Source organism: Semicossyphus pulcher, unplaced genomic scaffold (assembly GCF_022749685.1).
Source record: "Semicossyphus pulcher isolate SPU_LCO1_2020_fin unplaced genomic scaffold, fSemPul1.0.p SCAF_26, whole genome shotgun sequence".
In the NCBI taxonomy this organism is placed as follows: domain Eukaryota; kingdom Metazoa; phylum Chordata; class Actinopteri; order Labriformes; family Labridae; genus Semicossyphus; species Semicossyphus pulcher.
The window spans coordinates 193,911-205,000 of NW_027211700.1; the positions used below are offsets into that span (position 1 = coordinate 193,911).

An 11,090-nucleotide genomic window follows, 5' to 3' on the forward strand; every position below is an offset into this window, starting at 1 on the left:
GTGAATGTGTGTGTGTGTGTGTGTGTGTGTGTGTGTGTGTGTGTGTGTGTGTGTGTGTGTGAATGGGTGAATGTGACATGTAGTATAAAAGCAGCTTTGAGTGGTCGCAAAGACTAGAAAAGCGCTGTATAAGTTCAGTCCATTTACAGTAACATGGAAACAGTTCATTAAAAGTCAGAAACTTCAATAACCAGGGGCGCAGGTCAAATATCTGAGGTTGTTATTCTCTTATTGGTTGTTGACCACGAGCTGTGAGAACAAGAGGAGCCCCTTGAAAGCACAATTTTCTCAGGATGTAATCATTTCCAGGTCTTGTTTTCCTGCGTGTGATATTTAGAGCAGCAGGAGAGCTGGAGGCAATCTACACGTCTTTGCTTTCATTCCACCTGAACTCATCATTTACTAATCAAGCCTAATACCACAGAGCGAGGTAGTATTTACCCCTCACCACAGGAACGTCACAGGATCGTTTTGTCCTGATTTGGGTTCCCAACAGTAAACTACAGTTATTAGAAAGTTACATAAAAGAGTGAAAGTCTGATTGTCTGCTGCAGCACATTTTGTTTTTGGTATACTGCGGACATGGCTTATGTGACACTTTTACTGACTTGTTGTTTGTCGTCCGTAGGTGAAGGACCAAGAGTTCCCGTACAGAAAGAACCTGGCTCGTGTGCTCATAGAAGTGGAGGATATAAATGACCATGTACCCATCTTTACCAGTGCTCTGTATGAAGGCTCAGTCTATGAGTCAGCAGCAGTGGGGTCAGCCGTGGTCCAGGTCACCGCTCTAGACAAAGACAAAGGCGAAAACGCAGAGCTACGCTACTCCATTGAAGCAGGTAGAAACAGGCTCTGACTACGTCATACTAGCTCTTGTATATTTTTATGATTTAAGGCGTGTTTATTCCAAAAGTAAGTGTGGGATGAGATACGACACATAGACATTATAAACTAAAACATAAACTAAAATTAAATACCATATTTGTTTTTGTTTTTCCAACAGGGAACACTGGAAACTCATTCCACATTGAACCAGTTCTGGGAATCATCGCTGTTGCACGTGACCTGGACTTGTCCAGCATAGGCCATTATGTTCTCACAGTGCGAGCTACTGACAGTGGCTCTCCTCCTCTGTCCACCACCACAGTAGTGCGTATCGCTGTCACCCTCTCTGACAATGCTGGTCCAAAGTTCCCTCAGCCGGAGTACCAGGCAGAGATCACAGAGAACGTGGTGGTTGGGACCTCCGTCACCACAGTCAATGCAGTCAGTCAGTCGACCCTCACCTATGACATCAAGCAGGGAAACACTAACCGTGTTTTTCAGATAAATCAATATAGTGGAGTCATTACTAGTCAGAAACCTCTGGACTATGAGACTACAGCATCTTACACCCTGATAGTCCAGGCTACCAACATGGCTGGCATGGCCTCCAATGCTACTCTGTTAATCCAGGTAGTGGATGAGAATGATAACCCCCCAGTGTTTCAGCAGCTTCACTATCGTGGCAGCATCAGTGAGGCTGCGCCAGTCAACAGCGTGGTCTTAAACTCAGATGATTCACCTCTCGTGATTAAGGCCACCGATGCCGACCGTAACCAAAATGCTCTGTTAGTTTACCAGATTGTTGAGGACACTGCAAAAATGTTCTTCACAGTGGACTCAGGTACTGGCTCAATCAGAACCATCGCTAATGTAGACCATGAGACGTTTGCCTCCTTCCACTTCCATGTTCATGTTAGAGATAATGGCAGGCCACAGCTGACAGCAGAAAGTCCAACTGAGGTCACAATACAAGTAATTGACACGAATGACTCCCCCCCCCGCTTCATCCAGAATGCCTATGAAACAATCCTGCTTCTCCCCACATATGTGGGAGTGGAAGCTTTGCAGGTCTCAGCCACAGATCCTGACAAAGACGTCTCTACAGAGCTCACCTACTCTCTGACTGATGGAGTGCTGGAGCACTTTTCCATCAAACCTTCCAGTGGTGTCATCGTGGTTAAAAACAACAACTTCTCCAAAGAACGTTTCCGCTTCAGTGTCAAAGTTTCCGATGGGAAATTCTCCAGCACGGCTTCGGTTACCATTCTTGTCCGAGAAGCTCTGGACTCTGGTCTCAGCTTCACCCATAGTCTTTACTCTTCATCCATTCAAGAGAACATATCAAACATCACCAAAGTGGCTGTGGTCAATGCTGTGGGAAACCGTCTGAATGAGCCATTGAAGTACACCTTGCTGAATGCAGGTACACGCTTCAGAATCCGTCCAACTTCTGGGGTGATCCAAACCACAGGTGTACCTTTTGACCGTGAAGAGCAAGAGTTCTATGAACTGGTTGTTGAGGCGAGGAGGGAGCACGACCGTCTGCATGTGGCCAGAGTTCTGGTTCGAGTCCAAGTAGAAGACATAAATGATAATGCCCCTGTGTTTGTTGGACTTCCTTATTATGCAGCTGTTCAAGTAGAAGCTGAGCCAGCATCACACATTTTCCGGGTTATGGCGGTGGACAGTGACAAAGGCATTAATGGAGAGGTGTCCTACTATCTGAAGGACGACCATGGTCACTTTGAGATCAATCGGCAGACAGGTGGTATCGGCCTCAAGAGGGCTTTTGAGTCTGATCTGTCCAACGTTGAATACCAGATGGTGATATATGCCAGAGATGGTGGTTTCCCACCTCTCTCATCCACCACAGAGTTCCCCATCACTGTAGTTAATAAAGCCATGCCTGTGTTTGACAAATCATTTTATTCTGTTACTGTGAATGAGGACGTGGCTGTTCACACACCCATACTCGGTATCAATGCTACTAGTCCTGAAGGTCAAAACATCATCTACACTATCGTTGATGGAGACCCCTCGCTTCAGTTTGATATTGGTTTTGATACTGGCGTCATTAGTGTAATCCACTCTTTGGATTATGAAACTTCATCATCATATCACCTGACCATCAGAGCCACAGACTATCTGACAGGTGCCCGTGCTGAGGTGGATGTAGATGTGGTTGTCCAGGATGTCAATGATAACCTGCCTGTCTTCCAGAAAATGTCCTACAGGGTGGTTTTGTCTGAAACAGTCATGATTGGAACTCCAGCTCTTCAAGTAATAGCCACTGACAAAGACTCAGAGAAGAACAATATCGTGCGCTACCAGATCTTTTCAGATGTGCATAACAGTACAGACTACTTCCACATTGATAGCAGCAGTGGGCTAATCCTCACAGCACGAATGCTTGACCATGAATTAGTCCAGAAGTATGACTTTATTGTCAGGGCCACAGATAATGGCTTTCCACCACTGAGTAGTGAAGTATCAGTCATAGTTGTGGTGAATGACATGAACGACAACCCTCCAGTGTTTAACCAGTTACTGTATGAGGCATATGTGAACGAGTTGGCACCCAGAGGTCACTTTGTCACCTGTGTCCAGGCCTCAGATGCCGACAGCTCTGACTTTGACAAATTGGAATACAGCATTTTGTCAGGAAATGAAAGAATTAACTTTGTAATGGACAAGAAGACAGGAATCATCACGTTGTCCAGCCACCGTAAGCAAAGAATGGAGTCTGTCTACAGCCTCAACGTGTCAGTATCTGATGGGGTGTTCACGAGCACAGCACAGGTTCATGTAAAGGTGTTGGGAGCCAACCTGTACAGTCCAGTGTTTGTACAGAATATGTACGAGGCCGAGTTACGAGAGAACACTGCTGTGGGGACCAAAGTTACACAGGTGAGTCCAACTTAAATTCATTTCCTATTTGTTTTTCCTTTGTATAATTTTCTTTGTATAGTGTAAAAGACATTGATAGAATAGTGCTGTAGATATAGAATATCCATGTCTGTTTTAATGTGACATTTCATTATTTCAGGTGAAGGCAGCAGATGCAGACCCTGGAGTGTTCGGTCACGTCGCTTATTCCTTTGTAAATGATGTGGGCAAAGACCAGTTCAGCATTGATGCAAGTGGTCAGATCAGCACTGTAGAAAAGCTCGATCGTGAGGACCCGGCCAACAAGGACATTGTTCTGACCGTAGCAGCCCAGGACTCAGGTGGACGCGTCTCCTACTGTACTGTCCACGTTACCTTGTTGGATGATAACGATAATGTACCTCACTTCCGTGCCACAGAGTACCGCGCTTCAGTCAAGTCTGATGTGGCTAAAGGATTTTTGGTGACACAGATTCAGGCTTTTGATCCTGATGATGGCCCTAATGCCAAAGTGACATATTCTCTTTACAGTGAGGCACACGTCCCTGTGGTTGACATCTTGGAGATAGACCCAGACAACGGTTGGATGGTGACCAAAGGCAGCTTCAGCCACTTGAGGAATTCTGTGTTATCTTTTTTTGTGAAGGCTGTGGATGGAGGAAATCCAGTTCGACATTCTCTAGTGTCCGTCTACATCCATGTTCTTTCTCCAGATACCTTTATTCCTTCCTTCAACCAACATCAATACATATATCGCATGCCAGAGGACACCCCCTTAGGTTCAGCCATCGGAACGGTGCGCCTCAGCCCTCCTCCTGGACATGCCCCGCTCTCTGCTACCTTTGCGGTGGTTAATGGAGAGACAGGAGAAAACAACCAAGATGGGGTGTTTGTGGTAGAAAAGGACACAGGTGTGATCAAGCTAGATAAGCCTTTGGACCATGAAGTAATCAAAGAATACCACTTCAAAGTCACTGCCACTGTACAACAGGCCAAACTGGATTCTGTGACTTCTGTTGATGTTGAAATCAAAGTGTTGGATCTAAACGACAACAAACCAGCCTTTGAGGCCGTATCCTACGAGGCCACAGTAATGGAAGGAATGTCAGTTGGAACCAGGATCATTCAAGTCCAAGCACTAGACCCGGACTCAGGAGCCAATGGTCAGGTGACATACAGTCTCGGGGCATTAATCCAGTCAGAGGAGGATTCAGACACATTATCTGATACTTTTAGCATCGACAGCAACACAGGCTGGATCTCCACACGCAAGGGCCTGGACCACGAGACCAATCCATCCTACACCTTCACAGTGGTGGCCACAGACCTGGGGGAGACTGTGTCTCTTTCCAGTACCACAACTGTGACTGTAGCGGTCTCAGACATCAATGACAACCCACCCAGGTTCCTGGAGCAACGTTATGTTGGCTCGATTCAGGAGAGTGACCCTCCGGGGGAGGTGGTGGCTGTGCTGAACACCAGAGATGATGACAGCTCAGCAGTGAACCGACAAGTTAGCTACCACATTACTGGTGAGTAAGGCTGGAAAAGTCTGTTATTTCAACACAATCACTTTGGCATTGGGCCATTCAACAAAAATGGCAAAATTGCCTTCCAAAATATCTGTGTATGACAACAGCGTTATTGTTGGGCCGGGGCAAGTGAACTTTAGATAGGTATGATTAAGGGCTGGCAGGTAAAGTCCTGGTTAAATTTAGGTAAAGATAATTGTTAACTTGTTTTAACAGGACACACACGCTGTATTCATACAGTGTTTTAACTGGTTTTAATCACCAAGTCTGTTTTGCAGTGAAGGTCACCTCTGTGGTAAAAATATAATGAACGATGAACACTGAAAGGACTCTGGGTCGTCTCCACTGATGACTTCAGTCTTTGACTTTTTCACTGTATTCAACTGAACTTGGGTGTCTTGGGCTGCATGTTGTTGCCCATCTGTCTGCATCATAGATGCTTGAAAGCTGTCTTTCTTCAGCCATCAGACATGTTAGTATTCCCGTCTCTTACCCATTGCTAGAGTTATGAATAAACATGACGAGAAGTTGTGATTCAGTACATAACTCACTTATTTTCCATGGCTGCTTCCAAGGAACTCGTGCATGAATGTCAGCTTTCCAAGTTTAACTGAGGAACAGGCTTTTAATGGGATAACATTTCCATGGCAGGATAGCATTCAGCAGACTGTGACAGTAACAGTTCTTCAGAGGTAAAAAGGTAATCAATAGAGTTAGAGCGACACACCTGATGAAGGCCGCCGTGAACATGCTCAATTTTATTTTTAGCCTCTTGAATAGATGATACAGTTCACAAAGTATGATACTAGTTTAAAAAGCCACTGCACGGTTCACCCATGAAAAGCAGTGGAGTTTAGGGTTCAGTGACCTGTTCTTACCCCTTCCTGACATGATAAACAAAGTCTCAAAGCACAGAGGGATGGATTTGACAGTCATCAGAGGGAAACATAGGAACACAAAGAAGGAGGAAAGCAGGTTGAACGCAGAAGCTGCTCTGATCAAAGGACTGACTGGACTGACGAGCTCTCTGCTCACTGAAACTCCAGGAGATCAAATGAAGTCAGGACTCCCAGGAAACAGAGATAGAGAGCTAATGGAGGAGTTTTAATAGGAGGGGAGTCCTTCCTTATTAGTCTTGTACTGAGCATCAGGCAGACAGCCGGAGTGACTGAGAGACATGTGAGTGATGCGGCCTTACAGTCGACAGCTAGAGAGGAAGAATAAAAGTAAGCAAATGAGCTGTCTCTGAACCTGACGAGTGTGACCTTTCTCTCTTCCAACAGAGAACCACTCCATGTTACTCAGTATGAAAGAGCTGCAGATAAAGACAGAGCGTAGAGAGACACATCCTCAGTGTTCAGTGATACTGATGGAGCCCGACAGAAGGGAAAAATCCTGCTCACTTTTCACACTATTATATTTTGCCACATTTATTTTGGGCCCAGCAGTTTGATGGAAATCAGTAATTTATGGATATCTCTGCAGGCGCTAACACTCTGACACTCCTGAAGGCTCGTCTGTGATTGGTTTGTGAGTCGGCATGTGAGTCTTTCGTTGACAGAGAGGACGTTTTATCAGCAATACACCAAGGTATATCATGCTGCTGAAGAATGTGGACTTGACACAACAGATCCTGCCACAGCAGAGGTGGATGGATAAATGCTAACCTCATGACACGCTGGAGAGGTGCATTCGAGGTCTCTGTCACACCTGTGTTGTGTTTCTGGTCTGGTTCATTGAGAGGGGCATTACAAACAACTAGTGAACATGATGACACTGACAGGTGACTTTCACTGTGCAGGTCAGGTGATTCTGCATTATCAGATACACATAGAGCCATATATGGACAGACAGCGGGCCGAACTGAACCTGACGTGTCTACCTGCTGTTACAGAGAGCTCTGTGTGTCAGATCCCCAGCAGTCCCAGCCTGAGCCAGGCCTAAGCTTCATCACAGAGGAAAGTTTGAACTCTTAAAAGAAGAGAGGGTGTCTGCCTCCCGGACCCTGACTGGTAGCTTGTTCCAGAGGAGGGGGGCCTGGTAATTGAAGGCTCTACCTCCAACACTACTCTGAGACACTCTAGGTACCACAAGCAGGCCTGCATCCTGGGAGCGCAATGTTCTAGAGGGGTAATATGGCACTATGAGCTCTTTAAGATATGATGGTGCCTGACCATTAAGAGCTTTGTAAGTAAGAAGAAGGATTTTAAATTCTATTCTAGATTTTACAGGAAGCCAGTGCAGAGAGGCTAATACAGGAGAGATGTGATCTCTCTTCCTAGTTCTTGTCAGCACACGTGCTGCAGCATTTTGTACCAGCTGCAGAGTTTTTAGTGACTTATTAGGGCAGCCTGATAGTAACGAGTTACAATAATCCAACCTGGAAGTAACGAATGCATGGACGAGTTTTTCTGCACCGTGTTGAGACAGGATGTGTCTGATGTTTTTATATCCGTACGATCTTATGGCTCAGTCCCAGCTCAGGTTTGAAAAGATGATGAGCAGGTATAATCTGACTTGTTATCACCAGTCTGGAGAAGTGGTCCATATCAGCTTAAAAGTGATGATTTCTTTTTTAACATGCATGTTCTTAGTTTTTACTCTGCTGCAGGACTGAGGGAGCTGATGTCAGTCAGCTGGTCCGCCTGTCTCTGTCAGGGTGATCTTCTCTCTCTCTTTTTATCAGCCTGTAAAACAGGTTGATTGGCTCATGCTATTTGTTCTTTAATAGCATCGAGCTGGTCCAATCACACCTTTAAACTCCTCCCCCTTTGGGCCCATAGATGGCTCATCAGCTGCTGATGTATTTTTTAAATGATCGACTGTAATTTACCAAATTCTGAATCAATTTTCCCCAAATGAGGTTTTGAAGGTGAGAAACTGAACATGATTCTTGTTTGAGTAAAATTCAGTTTTTTAATTTGAATCAGCTCAGTGCTAAATAAACCTTCTGAAGGTTCACAGCTTCCACTGAGACACGCAGGCTGCAGGGGAGGAGAGCATGTATCTGTCTGTTATTCTGCTGTGAAGCTGCCTGCTTGCTTTTTATTGTATTCAATATCAAATCATTTCATTAATAATAATAAACAAGACTATTTGAGTGAGAAGAACATGATAACGCACAGAAGAGTGAGTGGAGAGTGAAGCGGATGTGTGTAAACATTGTTTGGCATCAGTCTGGACCAGAATGTCAGACCTGATTTTGCCCTTCTGTCTCACACTTGGTGACATTTCAGCACACTGTCGTCTGCTGCTGTTGTGCTCTTATCCTTCCTGTAACAGACAGTCAATTCTCCTACTCTGGCTCCTGGTGCAAATTAAAGTTAAACACTGAAGTCTGCCTCGGCTCTCTGGATTTAAACTAGTGACCCCTGAAGCTGACCATAATAGCCCCTTCCCACCTACAGACAGATATAGTCTAGTCATTATTGTAGAGCCATTTGTAATGAATTATAGACAGATTCATGATGAGCTTGTTGGCTGAGCAGCAGACGGGTCAGTCTGACACACAAATCATTCTCTTAGTATCTATCATGACCACACAGACAAGGCACACAAACAGTGTCAGTGAACACAGACTAACACCTGCAGCACAATGTGCAGCAGGTGGAATACACCTGTAATTTAATCTCTGTAATCTGCAGGAATCTGGTTATCATTTAACTTATCCGTTAAATTCTTTCAATCCTTTTAATTTAAAGCATTCAGGAGGAATGAAACACTATCAGCTCTTTTTACTCTTGACAGCCTCACTCTGAGGACCAGCCTCACACTGCACCTCAGAGGAACAGCCTCACTCTGAGGAACAGCCTCACTCTGCACCTCAGAGGAACAGCCTCACTCTGCACCTCTGAGGAACTGCCTCACTCTGCACCTCAGAGAAACAGCCTCACTCTGATGAACAGTCTCACTCTGTACCTCAGAGGAACAGCCTCACTCTGATGAACAGCCTCACTCTGCACCTCAGAGAAACAGCCTCACTCTGATGAACAGCCTCACTCTGTACCTCAGAGGAACAGCCTCACTCTGATGAACAGCCTCACTCTGCACCTCAGAGAAACAGCCTCACTCTGATGAACAGCCTCACTCTGTACCTCAGAGGAACAGCCTCACTCTGCACCTCTGAGGAACAGCCTCACTCTGAGGAACAGCCTCATTCTGCACCTCAGAGGAACAGCCTCACTCTGAGGAACAGCTTCACTCTGCACCTCAGAGGAACAGCCTCACTCTGAGGAACAGCCTCACTCTGCACCTCAGAGGAACAGCCTCACTCTGTACCTCAGAGGAACAGCCTTACTCTGCACCTCAGAGGAACAGCCTCACTCTGAGGAACAGCCTCACTCTGTACCTCAGAGGAACAGCCTCACTCTGAGGAACAGCCTCACTCTGCACCTCAGAGGAACAGCCTCACTCTGCACCTCAGAGGAACAGCCTCACTCTGTACCTCAGAGGAACAGCCTTACTCTGCACCTCAGAGGAACATCCTCACTCTGAGGAACAGCCTCACTCTGCACCTCTGAGGAACAGCCTCACTCTGCACCTCAGAGGAACAGCCTCACTCTGTACCTCAGAGGAACAGCCTTACTCTGCACCTCAGAGGAACAGCCTCACTCTGAGGAACAGCCTCACTCTGTACCTCAGAGGAACAGCCTCACTCTGAGGAACAGCCTCACTCTGCACCTCAGAGGAACAGCCTCACTCTGTACCTCAGAGGAACAGCCTTACTCTGCACCTCAGAAGAACAGCCTCACTCTACACCTCAGAGGAACATCCTCACTCTGAGGAACAGCCTCACTCTGAGGAACAGCCTCACTCTGCACCTCTGAGGAACAGCCTCACTCTGTACCTATGAGGAACAGCCTCACTCTGAGGAACAGCCTCACTCTGTACCTCTGAGGAACAGCCTCACTCTGCACCTCTGAGGAACAGCCTCACTCTGAGGAACAGCCTCACTCTGTACCTCTGAGGAACAGCCTCACTCTGCACCTCAGAGGAACAGCCTCACTCTGAGGAATAGCCTCACTCTGCACCTCAGAGAAACAGCCTCACTCTGATGAACAGCCTCACTCTGTACCTCAGAGGAACAGCCTCACTCTGCACCTCAGAGGAACAGCCTCACTCTGCACCTCAGAGGAACAGCCTCACTCTGAGGAACAGCCTCACTCTGTACCTCAGAGGAAAAGCCTCACTCTGCACCTCAGAGGAACAGCCTCACTCTGAGGAACAGCCTCACTCTGCACCTCTGAGGAACAGCCTCACTCTGTACCTCAGATGAACAGCCTTACTCTGCACCTCAGAGGAACAGCCTAACTCTGAGGAACAGCCTCACTCTGAGGAACAGCCTCACTCTGCACCTCAGAGGAACAGCCTCACTCTGTACCTCAGAGGAACAGCCTCACTCTGCACCTCAGAGGAACAGCCTCACTCTGTACCTCAGAGGAACAGCCTTACTCTGCACCTCAGAGGAACAGCCTCACTCTGCACCTCAGAGGAACATCCTCACTCTGAGGAACAGCCTCACTCTGCACCTCTGAGGAACAGCCTCACTCTGTACCTCTGAGGAACAGCCTCACTCTGCACCTCTGAGGAACAGCCTCACTCTGCACCTCAGAGGAACAGCCTCACTCTGTACCTCAGAGGAACAGCCTCACTCTGCACCTCAGAGGAACAGCCTCACTCTGCACCTCAGAGGAACAGCCTCACTCTGAGGAACAGCCTCACTCTGCACCTCAGAGGAACAGCCTCACTCTGTACTTCAGAGGAACAGCCTTACTCTGCACCTCAGAGGAACAGCCTCACTCTGAGGAACAGCCTCACTCTGCACCTCAGAGGAACAGCCTCACTCTG

General features: G+C 46.9%; 1 protein-coding gene across 1 annotated transcript in view; it reads left to right on the forward strand.

Moving 5' to 3' along the window:
- The window catches only part of LOC138604559 (protocadherin Fat 3-like), a 170,493-nt gene that overhangs the window by 124,337 nt on the left and 35,066 nt on the right, over window positions 1-11,090 (forward strand). Inside the window, exons 10-12 of the mRNA XM_069676492.1 lie at window positions 629-839; window positions 1,004-3,732; window positions 3,872-5,243. Coding sequence (XP_069532593.1) covers window positions 629-839; window positions 1,004-3,732; window positions 3,872-5,243 — 4,312 coding nt within the window. The remainder of the gene's footprint in view (window positions 1-628; window positions 840-1,003; window positions 3,733-3,871; window positions 5,244-11,090) is intronic.